The sequence below is a fragment of the Salmo trutta genome, chromosome 2, assembly GCF_901001165.1.
Source record: "Salmo trutta chromosome 2, fSalTru1.1, whole genome shotgun sequence".
Classification (NCBI taxonomy): domain Eukaryota; kingdom Metazoa; phylum Chordata; class Actinopteri; order Salmoniformes; family Salmonidae; genus Salmo; species Salmo trutta.
Genome location: NC_042958.1, coordinates 18329466 through 18347487, shown reverse-complemented (window position 1 = coordinate 18347487; position 18022 = coordinate 18329466). Strand labels below are relative to the sequence as shown.

General features: G+C 43.6%; 2 protein-coding genes and 2 non-coding genes across 5 annotated transcripts in view; 3 read left to right on the top strand and 1 right to left on the bottom strand.

The window, feature by feature from the left end:
• LOC115152674 (methionine synthase reductase) overlaps positions 1-7409 on the bottom strand; it is a 38250-nt gene extending 30841 nt beyond the window's left edge. For both annotated transcript variants that reach the window (XM_029697415.1, XM_029697421.1), the window contains exons 1-6: positions 6891-7409; positions 6531-6684; positions 5912-6029; positions 5013-5550; positions 4791-4904; positions 3983-4136 (exon numbers count right to left, since the gene is read on the bottom strand). In XM_029697415.1, the coding sequence (XP_029553275.1) occupies positions 3983-4136; positions 4791-4904; positions 5013-5550; positions 5912-6029; positions 6531-6684; positions 6891-7034 (1222 nt within the window). In that variant the 5' untranslated portion in view covers positions 7035-7409. The remainder of the gene's footprint in view (positions 1-3982; positions 4137-4790; positions 4905-5012; positions 5551-5911; positions 6030-6530; positions 6685-6890) is intronic.
• A 2709-nt stretch (positions 7410-10118) lies between these two features.
• cct5 (chaperonin containing TCP1, subunit 5 (epsilon)) lies at positions 10119-15180 on the top strand. Its single transcript, XM_029697411.1, has 11 exons — positions 10119-10355; positions 10979-11039; positions 11427-11591; positions 11980-12178; positions 12451-12643; positions 13084-13233; positions 13510-13629; positions 13741-13926; positions 14115-14252; positions 14401-14581; positions 14767-15180. Exons 1-11 carry the CDS (start codon positions 10251-10253, stop codon positions 14892-14894), a joined length of 1626 nt encoding a protein of 541 aa, XP_029553271.1. The 5' UTR covers positions 10119-10250; the 3' UTR covers positions 14895-15180.
• LOC115163497 (small nucleolar RNA SNORA49) lies at positions 11746-11881 on the top strand. Its single transcript, XR_003869756.1, has one exon. It is a non-coding gene; the product is annotated as a small nucleolar RNA SNORA49 (small nucleolar RNA).
• LOC115163502 (small nucleolar RNA SNORA49) lies at positions 12831-12960 on the top strand. Its single transcript, XR_003869757.1, has one exon. It is a non-coding gene; the product is annotated as a small nucleolar RNA SNORA49 (small nucleolar RNA).
• Positions 15181-18022: the final 2842 nt, after the last annotated feature.

Below are 18022 nucleotides of genomic sequence, written 5' to 3'. Positions count from 1 at the left end.
GGAGAGGCTTGCAAGCCGAAGAACATCATCCCAACCGTGAAGCACGGGGGTGGCAGCATCATGTTGTGGGGGTGCTTTGCTGCAGGAGGGACTGGTGCACTTCACAATATAGATGGCATCATGAGAATGGAAAATTAAGTGGATATATTGAAGCAAAATCTCAAGTCATCAGTCAGGAAGTTAAAGCTTGGTCGCAAATGTGTCTTCCAAATAGACAATGACCCGAAGTATACTTCCAAAGTTGTGACAAAATGGCTTAAGGACAACAAAGTCAAGGTATTGGAGTGGCCAACACAAAGCCCTGACCTCAATCCTATAGAACATTTGTGGGCAGAACTGAAAAGGCGTGTGCGAGCAAGGAGGCCTACAAACCTGACTCAGTTACACCAGCTCTTTCAGGAGGAATGGGCCAAAATTCACCCAACTTATTGTGGGAAGCTTGTGGAAGGCTACCCGAAACGTTTGACCCAAGTTAAACAATTTTAAGGCAATGCTACAAAATACTAATTGAGTGTATGTAAACTTCTGACCCACTGGGAATGTGATGAAAGAAATAAAAGCTGAAATAAATCATTCTCTCTACTATTATTCTGACATTTCACATTCTTAAAATAAAGGTGGAGATCCTAACTGGCCTAAGACAGGGAATTCTTACTAGGATTAAAGGTCAGGAATTGTGAAAAACTGAGTTTAAATGTATTTCCCTAAGGTGTATGTAAACTTCCAACTTCAACTGTACGTACCGACCTACATACACATGTATGTATGTATGTATGTATGTATGTATGTATGTATGTATGTATGTATGTATGTAATGGCCAAAAGTTTTGAGAATGACACAAATATTAATGTTCACAAAGTCTTCTGCCTCAGTTTGTATGATGGCGAATTGCATATACTCCAGAATATTATGAAGAGTGATCAGATGAATTGCAATTAATTGCAAAGTCCCTCATTGCCATGCAAATGAACTGAATCCCCCCAAAAACATTTCCACTGCATTTCAGCCCTGCCACAAAAGGACCAGCTGACATCATGTCAGTGATTCTCTCGTTAACACAGGTGTGAGTGTTGACGAGGACAAGGCTGGAGATCACTCTGTCATGCTGATTGAGTTCGAATAACAGACTGGAAGCTTCAAAAGGAGGGTGGTGCTTGGAATCATTGTTCTTCCTTTGTGTTGTCAACCCCGGTTACCTGCAAGGAAACACGTGCCCTCATCATTGCTTTGCACAAAAAGGACTTCACATGCAAGGATATTGCTGCCAGTAAGATTGCACCTAAATGAACCATTTATCGGATCACCAAGAACTTCAAGGAGAGCGGTTCAATTGTTGTGAAGAAGGCTTCAGGGCGCCCAAGAAAGTCCAGCAAGCGACAGGACCGTCTCCTAAAGTTGATTCAGCTGCGGGATCGTAGCACCACCAGTACAGAGCTTGCTCAGGAATGGCGGCAGGCAAGTGTGAGTGCATCTGCATGCACAGTGAGGCGAAGACTTTTGGAGGATGGCCTGGTGTCAAGAAGGGCAGCAAAGAAGCCACTTCTCTACAGAAAAAACATCAGGGACAGACTGGTATTCTGCAAAAGGTACAGGGATTAGACTGCTGAGGACTGGGGTAAAGTCATTTTCTCTGGTGAAACTCCTTTCCGATTGTTTGGGGCATCCGGAAAAAAGCTTGTCCGGAGAGGACAAGGTGAGCGCTACCATCAGTCCTGTGTCATGCCAACAGTAAAGCATCCTGAGCCCATTCTTGTGTGGGGTTGCTTCTCAGCCAAGAGAATGGGCTCACTCACAATTTTGCCTAAGAAAACAGCCATGAATAAAGAATGGTACCAACACATCCTCCGAGAGCAACTTCTCCCAACCATCCAGGAACAGTTTGGTGATGAACAATGCCTTTTCCAGCATGATGGAGCACCTTGGCATAAGGGAAAAGTGATAACTAAGTGGCTCGGGGAACAAAACATCGATATTTTGGGTCCATGGACAGGAAACTCCCCAGACCTTAATCCCATTGACAACTTGTGGCCAATCCTCAAGAGGCGGGTGGACAAACAGAAACCCACAAATTCTGACAAACTCCAAGCATTGATTATGCAAGAATGGGCTGCCATCAGTCAGGATGTGGCCCAGAAGTTAATTGACAGCATGTCAGGGCGAATTGCAGAGGTCTTGAAAAAGAAGGGTCAACACCACAAATATTGACTCTTTGCATCAACTTCATGTAATTGTGAATAAAAGCCTTTGACACTTATGAAATGCTTGTAATTATACTTCAGTATTCCCTAGTAGCATCTGACAAAAATATCTAAAGACACTGAGGCAGCAGACTTTGTGAAAATTTATATTTGTGTCATTCTCAAAACTTTTTGCCACGACTGTACACACACAAACATTACCAGTCAAAAGTTTGGACACACTTACTCATTCCAGGGTTTTTCCTTTATTTTACTATTTTCTACACTGTAGAATAATAGTGAAGACATCATAACTATGAAATGACACATATAGAATCATGTAGTAACCAAAAACAATTGTTAAACAAATCAAACATATATTTGAGATTTTTCAAATACCTTGATGACAGCTTTGCACACTTGGTATTCACTCAACCAGCCTCATGAGGTAGTCACCTGGAATGCATTTCAATTAACAGGTGAACCTTGTTAAAAAGTTAATTTGTGGAATTTCTTTCCTTCTTAATGCGTTTGAGCCAATCAGTTGTGTTGTGACAAGGTAGGGGTGGTATACAGAAGATAGCCCTATTTGGTAAAAGACCAAGTCTATATTAATGGCAAGAACAGCCCAAATAAGCAAAGAGAAATGACAGTCCATCATTACTTTAAGACATGAAGGTCAGTCAATACGGAAAATTTCAAGAACGTTTCTTCAAGTGCAGTCGCAAAAACCATCAAGCGCTATGATGAAACTGGCTCTCATGAGGACCGCCACAGGAAAGGAAGGCCCAGAGGTACCTCTGCTGCAGAGGATAAGTTCATTAGTTACCAGCCTCAAAAATTACAGCCCAAATAAATGCTTCACAGAGTTCAAGTAACAGACACATCTCAACATCAACTGTTCAGAGGAGACTGTGTGAATCTGGCCTTCATGGTCGAATTGCTGCACAGAAACCACTACTAAAGAACACCAATAAGAAGAAGAGACTTGCTTGGGCCAAGAAACACGAGCAATGGACATTAGACCGGTGGAAATCTGTCCTTTGGTCTGACGAGTCCAAATTTGAGATTTTTGGTTCAACCACCAAGTCTTTGTGAGACACAGAGTAGGTGAAAGGATGATCTCCACATGTGTGGTTCCCACCGTGAAGCATGGAGGTGGTGGTGTGATGGCGTTGGGGTGCTTTGCTGGTGAAACTGTCTGTGATGTATTTAAAATTCAAGGCACACTTAACCAGCATGGCTACCACAGCATTCTGCAGCGATACGCCATCCCATCTGGTTTGCGCTTAGTGGGACTATCATTTGTTTTTCAACAGGACAATGACCCAACATACCTCCAGGCTGTGTAAGGGCTATTTGACCAAGAAGGAGAGTGATGGAATGCTGCATCAGATGACCTTGCCTCCACAATCACCCGACCTCACCTCATCCCAAACCCAAGTTGGACCCCAGAGTGAAGGAAAAGCAGCCAACAAGTACTTAGCATAGGTGCTCCCTCAAGACTGTTGGAAAAGCATTCCAGGTGAAGCTGGTTGAGAGAATACCAAGAGTGTGCAAAGCTGTCATCAAGGCAAAGGGTGGCTACTTTGAAGAATCTAAAATCTATTTTCATTTGTTTAACACTTTTTTGGTTACTACATGATTACATATGTAGTTTTTATGTCTTCACTATTATTCTACAATGTAGAAAATTGTAAAAATAAAGAAAAAGTTAGGTGTCCAAACTGTTGACTGGTACTGAATGTGAGACTATAAACACACGATGTCCCTGTCATGTGTATGACAAGAGAGAACAGCATACCTTTCTTCTTGGTGTCTTTGCGCAATGAGAGCTGGACACGGTGGCTCCTCTGGTCCTGCAGGCACAGTCTCTGGAGAAGCTCCCCCACCTCGGAGGCTCTGTTTGGGCAGAGCACGTCAAGCGAGTCCCCAGGCTGGTAGGCCATCGGATGGGCCTAGGTACACAGAGGAAAGGACGGAGTAAAGAAACTAGTTTAACCATAATTTTGAACTTCTGACCAATATATTTGGTCTCCGCATGAAACTACACTAAGTGTACAAAAAATTAAGGACACCTGCTCTTTCCATGACATAGACTGACCAGGTGAATCCAGGTAAAAGCTATGATCCCTTATTGATGTCACTTGTTAAATCCACTTCAATCTGTATAGATGAAGGGGAGGAGACAGCTTAGAGAAGGATTTTAAGCCTTGAGATAATTGAGATATGGATTGTGTATGTGTGCCATTCAGAGAGTCAATGGGAAAGATAAAAGATTTAAGTGGCTTTGAACAGGGTATGGTAGTAAGTGACAGGCGCACCAGTTTGTGTCAAGAACTGCAATGCTGCTGGGTTTTCCACTCTCAGTTTTCCGTGTATCAAGAATGGTCCACCACCCAAAAAGGGCATCCAACCAACTTGACACAACTGTGGGAAGCATTGGAGTCAACATAGACCAGCGTCCCTGTGGAACGCTTTCAACGCCCTGTCCATGCCCTGACAAATTGAGACTGCTTTGGGAAAAAGTGGGGGGTGCAACTCAATATTAGGAAGGTGTCCTTAATGTTTTGTACACTCAGTGTATATAGTAAGAAAGGCCTGCCACTCACTGAGATGTCCAGCTCTATCAGAAGGGCTGTTTTATCCGAGTCATCTCTGGTCAGCTGGACTGCCCTGGAGATCGGAACCTCGTGTAGGGTTTCCTTACTGACCGGAGCACTGGTCTGGGGGGGTATGGAAAGTGTGGCTGGTGATGTTAGAATTCAAACAAATATGAATTAGATGTAAACAATGTAATTGTGCCAAAAGAACCCAGTATTACCACAACCCACCTCTTGTTCTATGGTGGCTTCCTGGAGCGTGACATCCAGGTAGGGTAGAGGCAAAGCTGGGACATTGAGGACAGACTCAGACAGCGGGGGCAAGCAGCGTGTCAGAGAGGCCTCTACAACAGCAGAGGGTGCTCCACTCTGTGTCTCTAACACTGACTTGGGATCAGTGACAACACCATCTAGTTTAGGAGCAGTCCTATTGTTGCTGGTCAATGACACTGGTCTAACATCAGTAACTGCACTCCCTGTCTCAGAGGCTGCTTCTGTAACATTCAGAGAAGCTGATTTGGGCTCAGTCCTAGTACTCTCCGACTCTGCTGCTGTTCTGAGTGAGTCAGAGCTCTGAGGTTCTGATTCGTTAAGACTCATGAGGTGGAGTTTGACATCTGTCGCTGACGATTCGGGTGTTTCGTTCAACGATGCTCTCAGGTCCCTTACATGGCCATCCCTCTCAGGCTGAGGGGTGGCCATCTTGGATAACGCTCCTCTGATGGCCTCCCACAGTCCTTCAAGCCAGGGGTCCAACACCAACTCAAGCCTAGACACACAGTTTGGATTAAGAGTTAAAGTATTAACATGGGAAACCCACTAAGAGACCACCACCAACTGAAGCCTGGACAGAAAGCAAAGTCCACTCAGACTCAGAGATAAGCAGTATGAAGAATCCAAAAGGTAATGTGCCACATACCACAAATGAGGTGACACGAGGTAAATGGGGAAAGTACATTCAAAGTGTGTCTGTATTGTTACCACTTTTACTGCTACTGATTCAAGAAGACATTGTTCCCCTACTTTAAAGCTTCTTAGGTGAGTGCCAGGACTTGATGAGTGTTTCTCATACATCAACATGTAAAAAAAAAAAAGTATTATTTTCCCTTTAAAAAGACCTTGGGCCTTACCCTACACCATCATCTGCATGTCCTGTTGCGTAGAAATGTTTAGCACCAAGTTCCTGTAGACGGCCATCAATAGTCTTCCCACAGTTGCAGAAATTTTCATAGTTTGTATCACCCAGAGCTGGAGCACAGACAAAAACAAGATATTGATCATCACACATAATGGATCAATGAATCTGTTATTTTAAAGCCATCAAATAAGATAAAGATGAAGGTAGTAGCAATTAATCTCAGCACTAGGCATTTAGTCTTAGGCACACCCTAATCTGCTGTGGACAGACTATTTAAACACAAATGGTACGGTAGAACTGTCTTTATACTATGGCTGCACCAATTGAGAACGAGCAGGGTTTTTCATCACTGGTTATTTGGACAAATCGCAATTTCACAGGTGTTGGCATCTTTCGAATTTCAAAAGGGGACGGGACATTTGTCCCATACACTTGCCCCTAACTTGCAAAGAGAGAGGGTGGAGCTCCGCATTCCAGTTCTGCTCCACATTCTAACATCTCTTGATCTATTTTCTCAACATGTATGGACCTGGAACTTAATCGAGCACCTGACCAATTACGCAAGAATTTAGTTCTGGGTTAACCAAGATTAGGCAACACTCCTTCCTTACCTATAAGAGCATAGCAGAGGTGTGAATAGTGGTCGCTGGCCAGGGTCTTTTTTTTAATGTTCTTCACAAACTTCAGGGCCGTGTCTGGTGGGTCCCCATCCCCAGTGGTAGACACAACAAACACCACAGGTGCACTCTCCTTCTCCAAGTTAAACTGAGGGGAGACACAAAACAGGATCAGTATTCATACCAGAGCAGAAAAGACCAGTGGTAACAACAACTCTGCCACAAATGCAATGATACGGACTTAGTTTTGTTCCTTAGCAGCTTGATAGTAGTTTACCAGTGTTGTAATCATCAGTGTTGTGCCCGCATTGGAATACAAGCCAGGGCAGGTTAACACTATTTTGTCAACTTTACCTTCCCTCCTTCACTCAAGCAGTAGATGTCAGCAACCAGTCCCCTCTCCTCAGCCTCGTCAGCTATCCCCTCGGCTATGGACTGTGCCTGGCCTTTCTGAGACCCGTACAGAACCAGGAACCGGGGCGTCACCTCACAAGGCATTCTGCTGGACAAGTGGAAATAAAATAAGTCAGTGTAACTTCACGTTACAGCGAGTGTATCATATATATATATATATAATAACTGTTGTGGCAACATTGTCACCGCTGTCAACAACAAAACATTCTGCAGACATCGACATGCTGGATTGAAAACTGAGAAACATCATCCATGACACTGATCCTTCCATCTCAACAGACTACACACCAACCAAATAAAACTGTGAATTCAGAAAATATCATCATTCTCTAAAGGTCCACGACTGACTGCATGTCATTATCGTACATACACAATCGGAAATTTGAAAAGTTAGTTGCAGATCCCCGTGCAACTCATTTTCTAACATTGTAGAAAATACATAAGTGAACACGTTCAACGCCTTACAAAACTTACCCGGAAGTTACGTCACGTTTGACGCACGGCACGTTGTCGCCCCAGCAAGGAACAACCTGTCCCTATGCGTGAATATACAGAACTATGTGTATGTACTTGGATTTGTGCCCATGTATTTATCAAACTTATAACATAACACGAACTTATTCTCTCTGATATGAGAATGCTTTTGGGGAACAGCTCTCTGTAACTCAATGAGATTCGCTTATCATCCAACTGGTCTGCTAGTAAAACTCCCGAGTGCTAGTCTTCCAGCACTAGACAGTGGCCAGAAAGCAAACTCAGTAGCGGACTTAGAGATCGTTTATTCAGTGGAGCCAGAGAGGAAGAGAGAAGGGCCCAACTCTGCAGAAAATCTGTCTCCCTCCAGCAGGTGGCGTTTTTTCGTTGTTTTGCCCGCCAAGCAATGAGTTTTTTGTAAGGTCAACAACTAAAATTAATGGCTTGTTTGCTACGTGAGGTTTATTTCATCGAATAAGTTTCGTAATGCTTAAGTTGTTACGAGTGTACTGATATATGTAGGACACGTGACATCCCGGCATCTTTGAGAAAAAACACTTTATATCAGAGTTGTTGAGATGGCTATGGATAGGCCTATTCATGACATGATGAGGCTAGTAGTATAGCGTCCAGTGGCGGTCGGTGCCGTTTAAGATGAGGGAGGACAATTGTTTTTGGTCATTCATATTCCATTCACTCAGTAATAACAATAGGTTTAGGCTACTACATGATACTCTGATTTTCCCTATATCCATCATGGGGTTTCTACAACCTAGGCTATGAATTAAAGTTAACAACTGGTCTAGGATTTAATAATTAGTCCAACAGTTGCAAACAATAGTTTCTATTGGACAAATTCAGGTATGCTTATCCCTCTTTAGTTGCGTTTGCTTCCGTTTAAGAAACGTTTTTCAACAGAATCGGCAGAATGAATAAACCCCTGATCACACATAAATGCAGTTCATTTTCATAGCAGCCACGTTGTATTCCTTCTCGCATCTATGTGCTCTCCTCCTCTCACCTCTTCCCTTCGCTTATGAACTTCAATGAACAACACATCAGCCCTATGTGACCAGGCGAAAAAACCTTTCCAAGCCAAACCATATCATAGCTGCTACACACAGCCTACATTATTGTCACCATATTGGCTAAAGTAACATTATAGTCAACATAGCTAATAGAACTAACCTGTTAGTAAACCTGCCACAATCATGCAGTAATGTTACAGTGTACAGTCAGTAAGTAGTTTAGTGCTTACACCAGCGGGCCCCGGTGGCAATACGTTTGTAAAACCAAAAGCTTACCTTGACTTGGAAGAGTTCCAGTATTGTGTTGGATAGTCATAGCACTCTAGCTAACATAGAATCCATCTGTTTGAGTAGGCTAAACTAGCTAGCTGCATTTGCTAGCTAAGTCAATTAAACTGAAAGTGAAGAAAAAAATGACAAAATCTCTATCTCGCTTCTCCTTCTTTTTTGGAAGAAATGAATTTGTTTAAAACTGTTCAACTATTGTCTTTCTCTCACTTTGAGACAACTTCTCACCTCATTTTATGCACTGCGGTGCTTGCTAGCTGTTTATGCTTTCATTACTAGATTCATTCTCTGATCATTTGATTGGGTGGACAACATGTCAGTTCATGCTGATAGGTTGGAGGACATCCTCCGGAAGTTGTCATAATTACTGTGTAAATCTATGGAACAGAGTGAGAACATGAGCCTCCTAGGTTTTGTATTGAAGTCAATGTACCCAGAGGACGGAAGCTAGCTGTCCACCGGCTACACCATGATGCTACCCTACAGAGTGCTGTTGAGGCTACTTTAGACCTTCATTGCAAAACAGTGTATTTTAATTAATTATTTGGTGACATGTGAATATATGTAGTATATTTTTTATCTAAAAAGTATCACTTTTAAAATGTTTTCCTTTTTATTTTTTTAAATTAAATTCACTGAGGAGGATGGTCCTTCCCTTCCTTCTCTGAGGAGCCTCCACTGATAGCGTCTCTCCCATTGAATGCAGGCGTTTGACGTCAACAACCCTCATTGAATATTAAAATAAAATTACAATAATGAGATGTATCCACCAATCCAAAAAATATATAAGCGGGGGCTAGACACCCGCCATTGCAATTACACTTTGTAGACAATTGTTAGGTCGGGGAGACATGTGTCTTGCCAGTATATCCATAACATTTGGTGGAGCTGACACAATGGCATTAGCTAACTCACAAGTCAAATGTTTAACACTTTTCTGGACGATTTGGGCTGGATGGCCAATGCAATGAGCCAAACAATACCAGTTCACTCAAATGAATGTATTCACCCCAACGCACATTATCAAGCTAATACATTGAAGTTTTAAAATCTCTTTAGCTGAGTATTTTCATCACCCCTAGTTTCTTAACTTCAGCACCAAACGATGTATCTAAAGCGCGAGAAAACAAGACAAGAGTAAAAAGAGTGAGATCGCGAGACTGGAAGAACCGATTTGGCGACGTGATGAGAGGAATTTTGGTGATTTCTAAAACATTTCATGAATTCAATCCGTTTATTCACAACATCTGTCTCAAAACGTTCATTGTATAAAAGGCAAACGAAATATATCTTCACAATATAGTTTTTAAAAAATCGAATCATTGAATGATTTATCAACTTCCCCCTTTTCCTACTTGGTCTTGGTCTCGCCCTCCCCGCCCCGCGATCCTTCTAGAAGTCGCCAGCAGACCAGTGTGACCAAGTGCCTACCAACACTCCACTTTTTCACCGGTGATAGTCTGAATTTCATCCGTGGACACTTCTAAAGTGTCGCCGTCTTTCGGGCAATATGTCCGCTATGGGGCAACTCGCATTCGATGAGTATGGACGGCCGTTCATCATCATCAAAGATCAGGATAAGAAGACTCGCTTATCGGGCCTTGACGCACTGAAGGTACAATGCATTTAGCAAGTCAGCTAGCATGCCACTTCATTCATGCGTCAGTATCTTGTCAAGGCAAATGCAGAACACTTGCAACTTCACACCCACTTGCTTAGCTAGACAGTTGGCTAGCTAGTTGCATTATAACATTACGGGCCAATGCATATGTTTAGTTGATGTTAAAGTTTGCTAGCTAGCTAGAAAGTTATTTGTATGGCTAGCTAGCAACGGCATGCTAGTCTGCCCATGTGCTTATTTTCTGAAGACGCCACAGTGAGGCGCGGCAGGTTGTCAAATAAACAATGGAATTCGCTAGATAACATGCCACCAACAGTTCTGTGTTTATCACTTATGATGAATAAAGTCCATTAGTTATTTTTTGGAACATGCCACATGCAGTCATGACGTAGTTAGGTAACGTTGGTAAAGTAGTTTAGCGACAGTTAGTTGGATAGCCTAACTCAGCTGACAAGATTTGGCAATTAACGAGGAAGCTTGATCGTCAATTTCATTTTCACGGACCCATCTAGCCAGTGGGTCCCAGAGATATCTTGATTTTATTTGGTTATAGTTTGACTCCTGCAGAATCCCAGCCTCAGTGAAGAAATTCACTAATGTCCTTTTGTGTTGTGCAGTCTCACATCATGGCAGCAAAGGCAGTTGCCTCGACGCTGAGGACCTCTCTAGGACCAAACGGTAAGCCCACTGAAGCTTATTTATTATATTTTATTTAACTAGGCAAGTCAGTTAAAAACATCCATATTTACAATGACGGCCAAACCCTAATGACACTGGGCCAATTGTCCGCTGCCCTATGGGACTCCCAATCATGGTCGGTTGTGATACAGCCTGGAATCGAACCAGGGTCTGTAGTGACGCATCTAGCACTGAGATGCAGTGCCTTAGACTACTGTGCCACTCGGGAGCCACATTCGTAAACAGAGCTATAAAGGAACTTCTAGTATTGGTGTGTGTCCAATCCCTCTGATTACTCAACACAGTAATGGCTACCTAAAGCTACACATTCATCGTGTAGTACATTTGATTTCCCCCCCACACCCTTCATTTTTCCTCTTCCTACAGGTCTGGACAAGATGATGGTTGACCGGGATGGAGAGGTGACCGTCACCAATGACGGAGCCACCATCCTCAGCATGATGGATGTGGACCACCAGATCGCCAAGCTCATGGTGGAGCTCTCCAAGTCTCAGGACGACGAGATCGGAGACGGGACCACCGGAGTCGTTGGTACGGGACCCTACAGATTTGAGTCCCTGTGATTGGTCTGACTCATTAGCTTACAAGATAAACAAATTATTGTGAAAATTGGATTGTACTCTTCTCCTGGTTCCTTTTTTTTGGCGCTAATCTGGACAATGGATTAATGTTGCTCGACGCTGCTCCTCCCCTCCCTTACTCCAGTCACTCTGTCCCCAGTGAGGGTTCTGGCATTGACAGGGGATAGAGCAGCATGGCTTTCTCACTTCTCTCATCTAGGAACTTAATCTTACATGGGGCTTATGAGACAGCTGATCATTTCTAAAAGCCATGCTCAATTCTTTCTATGATAAGATTGTTCATCAATGCAGAATCATATTGGTACACTCATCCTAACTTACTCATCTCCCCTCTCCAGTGCTGGCTGGTGCTCTCCTGGAGGAGGCAGAACAGCTGCTGGACAGGGGCATCCACCCCATCCGTATCTCTGACGGTTACGACCAGGCCGCCAAGATCGCCATCGCGCAGTTGGACAAGATCAGCGAGACCTACCCATACGACCCCAGCAACACGGAGCCACTCATCCAGACCGCCATGACCACACTGGGATCCAAAGTGTGAGTCTCACTGGCAGTTAGTGTTTTTTGTGGTCGTCATGGCAACTTTCAAGAATTTCATTAATGGTCCAGCTAGCTGATGCCTTTTTATTGTTTGCATGTCTACTTGTATTTTTATTTTAATGGAACCATGCAGTCTTTGCACAAATATGAATGATACACAAATTGATTTGGCCCGTATGGAAAGTAGGATGAAGTTTTTATTTGCGAACCTGGTCATTGGTTTCATAAGGTCTCATACAGATTTCTCTCCCCCATCTTCCCTTTCTCAGGATCAACCGCTGCCACAGACAGATGGCAGAGATTGCAGTGAACGCCGTCCTGACTGTGGCGGACATGAACCGTAAGGACGTGGACTTTGAGCTGATCAAGATGGAGGGCAAGGTGGGAGGCAAGCTGGAGGACACCCAGCTCATCAAGGGAGTCATCATAGACAAGGAGTTCAGCCACCCTCAGATGCCCAAGGTACACACAGCTCAGGATAGTTTCATGTAATAGCGTTGACATTTAGGCTAGCATGACCTTCATCAAAGGTAGTGGTACCTTATCCAAGGTACAAACCCAGTCATACAGTTGATACAAACAAGGGTCATGTTAGCACACCTCAGATCCAACCCAGTGTAAACTAGGACCGACTGGATCAGTAACTCTTCTTCCCCTCCCTCCAGTCACTCTGTCCCCAGTGGAGTGGTCTGGCATTGATGGGATAGAGCACCACGGCTATCTCGCCTCTCTCATTTAAGACATTCACCTTAAATTAGGCTTGTGAGAGAGCTGACAATTTCTGTAGATTTAGAGGTGTACTTTTTTTTGTCCATCCAAGTCCGAAGCACTTCCTTTTTTTAATTGTATTTAGCCAGATAAATGATCTTGTACAGTAATTGCCTGTACTCTTTTCCCCTCAGCTCCTGAAAGACACAAAGATGGCCATCCTGACCTGCCCGTTTGAGCCCCCTAAGCCCAAGACCAAGCACAAGCTGGACGTGACCTGTGTGGAGGAATACAAGGCCCTGCAGAAGTATGAGAAGGACAAGTTTCTGGAGATGATCAAACAGGTCAGTCACAGAAACTTTAGGACTTCATATTTCTCTATAGCACAGCTGCATACTTTTAATTCCAGCCATTCAGTCTGGACAACTTAAATATGTGTATATGAAGTTCCCCTATCTCCTTGAATCTAATCTAATTGAATGTGATCTAAACTATATATAAAAATAAAATAAAAAAAATTCTTAAACCAGATAGTGGCGTTAACTGAATGTAATTTGGTGAAATAACATGAAGGTGTGAAATATGTAATATTTAAACTTTTTATTTATATATATTTTCAGATCAAGGATACTGGTGCTAACCTGGCCATCTGCCAGTGGGGCTTTGATGACGAGGCCAACCACCTGCTGCTGCAGAATGAGCTGCCTGCCATCCGCTGGGTCGGAGGGCCTGAGATCGAGGTGATACGCGCACCGTCACACACAAACTACATCTACCTACAAAAAGTTATTGGGGGGGGTTTCACCAAAGTATTTCTGCATCGCTAACCTCACTGTTTTCTCCTCCCTCAGCTGATTGCCATAGCGACAGGGGGCCGCATCGTGCCTCGGTTCTCTGAGCTGACCGCTGAGAAGCTGGGCTCAGCCGGCGTCGTTAAGGAGATCTGCTTTGGCACAACCAAGGACCGTATGCTGGTCATCGAGGAGTGCAAGAACTCCAGGGCAGTCACCATCTTCATCCGTGGAGGAAACAAGATGGTGGGTGGACTGGTAGTCTGCTAATGTTGACTGTTAAGAGATTATGCTGAGGCAACTGATAATCAGTTAATGTAGACAGCTGTGATTCCTCATCAGCTGTATCTTTAGGTCACGGATGGGCACTTCCTGTACCTAAGTGTACAGGCTTTCATTGCAGTCCAGAACTAACTGTTTCATTTCCCTGTCAGATCATTGAGGAGGCTAAGCGTGCGCTGCATGATGCACTGTGTGTCATCCGTAACCTGGTCAGAGACAACCGCATTGTGTACGGGGGCGGAGCCTCTGAGATTTCCTGTGCCCTCGCTGTCAACCAGGCTGCTGACAAGGTAGTGTGTACACACACACACAGTATCAGGTGAAAGATTAAAACCTTGTATTTGACTGGCATCAAGAGTGTGCCTCGGAGTAACACTAATAGCCTGATGATGATTCTGAAACAAAGCAATGTGCTCATACCTCCATCTCTCTCTGCAGTGCCCGTCCCTGGAGCAGTATGCCATGCGTGCATTTGCTGATGCCCTGGAGGTGATCCCCATGGCCCTGGCAGAGAACAGTGGGCTTAACTCCATCCAGACCATGACAGAGGTCCGCGCCAGGCAGGTCACTGAGAACAACCCAGCACTGGGCATCGACTGTCTGCACCTCAACACCAATGGTAAGGACAGACTCACAACTTGTCAGCTGTACATTTTTGTGTTTATACCCATCTTTTGTATATCCAATATTCACAATGTTAAATGTTTTCATTCACCTGTCTAGGGGCTACAGGTAAACACTTAATATGAAGCGTTATATCTTTAATATAGCTGTTATTGATGTGGATTATTTTCTCTGTCCTAGACATGAAGCAGCAGCATGTAATTGAGACACTGCATGGGAAGAAGCAGCAGATCTCTCTGGCCACCCAGGTGGTCAAGATGATCCTGAAGATCGATGACATCAGAAGCCCGGGAGAGTCTGAAGACTAAGGACCCCCACCTAGCCACCTACCCCCACTGAGCGAGTTAGTCTTCTAGGACTCAGCAGACTTCTAATCTAGAATCTTCTGGAATGGAGGTGTTCTAGAATTACCGCTTTAGAATGTTCTAGAACTCAACTCTGCAAAGTTCTAAAATGTTAAGTGTCCTAGGCCTTTAGGCATTTGTCCAGCACAGTGTCCAACCCTGCGTACTGTTATTTATCATTTGATACTGAACTGCCGCCCCCCCCCTCCTTCAAGCTGAAGTCATCAATAAAATGTTGGTCTGTGAAATTTCTCCTCTTTGTGGGTTTTCACCCAATATGATACAAATATGCTTGTGCAATACTGTTCATTGATTAATTTGAGTACACTTGTCACTATTGCTTTGTAGGTAATAATTATATGCACTGTGTCAAACATATTTAATTCATATGAGATGGTAGGCACATTGAAGCTTTGCTCTCAAAGACATGCTCTGGTACATTTGATGTTGACTATTGAATATTTTACACCTCTCACTTTGGGCTGTATGTGTCAGTGTAGTTCATACATGCATAATAAGTAATTACTGTCTTACCTCAATTAGCCACAATCCCTAGTTTAAAAACAATTTTCCTTAAAGCTGTGCTGTGGTATTTTCCCTACAGTTCACCACAGGTGGGCCAGCCCACTAGCACATTAAGTTGAGAAGTCAATGGTGAGAGGGAAAAATACTTAATGCTTTTATTCATGGTTATGAGAACATTTGATCTTGGATGGGGTGGGGGCCACAAACATTCTGAATTCACCATGAGGGTTACCTTGGGTGCTGTGGGACTGCTTACGCTCACATCCATACCCACACATGCAGTCAGAGACCCTAATCTTTTGGGGGTCCTAAGCAACATTCTGATGGGGGATCCCTCCCACCTTGCGACCTAAACATTTTGGCGGCCCCCTCTTGACAGTGGAGAGCAGTTTTAGAGTACATTTCCTGCAATTCTAAACATTTTGCCATTGGGAGTAGAGAAAATGTTAGTTTTCAAGCTAATCTATTCTAAACACAAAAGGGGAGCAGCCAGTTGCCCACCCCTGGTCTAGGAAGCTCTAACCTCCTGACTCTTCAGTTGAGCTCAATATAACATTTCTCTCACACAGGGAAGAGCAGGAAGCCACTGAAGGTGTTGCGCAACCAAGAAGAACCAGCCAGCACATGCTCTTTGGGGAGACACATGTAGACCACCTCCCCCTCTTCCAGCTCTAGAGACAATGCATTAGATATACAGTTGAAGTCAGAAGTTTACATACACTTAGGTTGACTGTGCCTTTAAACAGCTTGGGAAATTCCAGAAAATGATATGGCTTTAGAAGCTTTCGATAAGCTAATTGACATAATTTGAGGTGTACCTGTGGATGTATTTGTGTAGCCTTCCCTGTAGCTCAGTTGGTAGAGCATGGTGTTTGCAACACCAGGGTTGTGGGTTCGATTCCCACAGGGGGCCAGCACAGAAAAAAAAAAAAAAATGTATGAAATGTATGCATTCACTACTGTAAGTCGCTCTGGATAAGAGCGTCTGCTAAATGACTAAAATGTAAATGTAAAAATGTATTTCAAGGCCTACCTTCAAACTCAGTGCCTCTGCTTGACATCATGGGAAAATCAAAAGAAATCAGCCAAGACCTCAGAAAAACAATTGTAGACCTCCACAGGTCTGGTTCATCCTTGGGAGCAATTTCCAAACGCCTGAAGGTACCACGTTCAGCTGTACAAACAATAGTACGCAAGTATAAACACCATGGGACCATGCAGCCGTCATATCGCTCAGGAAGGAGACGTGTTCTGTCTCCTAGAGATGAACGTACTTTGGTGCGAAAACTGCAAATCAATCCCAGAACAACAGCAAAGGACCTTGTGAAGATGCTGGAGGAAGCAGGTACAAACGTATCTATATCCACAGTAAAACGAGTCCTATATCGACACAACCTGAAAGGCTGCTCAGCAAGGAAGAAGCCACTGCTCCAAACCTGCCATAAAAAAAGCCATACTACTGTTTGCAACTGCACATGGGGACAAAGAGAAAATGTCCTCTGGTCTGATGAAACAAAAATTGAACTGTTTGGCCATAATGACCATCGTTATGTTTGGAGGAAAAAGGGGGAGTCTTGCAAGCTGAAGAACACCATTTCAACCGTGAAGCACGAGGGTGGCAGCATCATGTTGTGGGGGTGCTTTGCTGCAGGGGTACTGGTGCACTTCACAAAATAGATGGCATCATGAGGGAGAAGATTATGTGGATATATTGAAGCAACATCTCAAGACATCAGTCAGGAAGTTAAAGCTTGGTCGCAAATGGGTCTTCCAAATGGACAATGACCCCAAGCATACTTCCAAAGTTGTGACAAAATGGCTTAAGGACAACAAAGTCAAGGTATTGGAGTGGCCATCACAAAGCCCTGACCTCAATCCCATAGAGAATGTGTGGGCAGAACTGAAAAAGTGTGTGCGAGCCAGAAGGCCTACAAACCTGGCTCAGTTACACCAGCTCTGTCAGGAGGAATGGGCCAAAATTCACCCAACTTTTTGTGGGAAGCTTGTGGAAGGCTTTCCGAAAGGTTTGACCCAAGTTAAACAATTTAAAGGCAATGCTACCAAATACTAATTGAGTGTATGTAAACTTCTGACCCACTGGGAATGTGATGAAAGAAATAAAAGCTGAAATAAGTCATTCTCTCTACTATTATTCTGACATTTCACATTCTTAAAATAAAGTGGTGATCCTAACTGACCTAAGACAGGGAATTTTTAACAGGATTAAATGTCAGGAAATGTGAAAAACTGAGTTTAAATGTATTTGGCTAAGGTGTATGTAAACCTCCGACTTCAACTGTATACTCATCGCCCCCATAATGATTGTACTCATGAGGAAACATAATACTCTGGCTGTTCTTATAGTTTCACACACATGGTTCCTAAATGACGGTGATCCATGGCAGTGAATCTGAAGTAGTAGACTCCTCTCACTGGTGCAGTGAAGATACCTGCATCAGAGGAGAAGCAGGGAGACATCAACATTGTCCATTTCTGATAGACACTGCAGGACTGTTAGTCATTGCATTCATACTCTGTCTATGAATATGAGAGAGAGCCGCCGATTA

What these genes read in the sequence shown, in the direction of transcription:
- cct5 (XM_029697411.1), top strand. Translation starts at nt 10,251, where the DNA reads ATGTCCGCTATGGGGCAACTCGCATTCGATGAGTATGGACGGCCGTTC. An exon ending in GACCTCTCTAGGACCAAACG is followed by an intron (nt 11,040 to 11,426) that starts GTAAGCCCACTG and finishes CTCTTCCTACAG; the next exon opens with GTCTGGACAAGATGATGGTT. An exon ending in TCGGAGGGCCTGAGATCGAG is followed by an intron (nt 13,630 to 13,740) that starts GTGATACGCGCA and finishes CTCCTCCCTCAG; the next exon opens with CTGATTGCCATAGCGACAGG.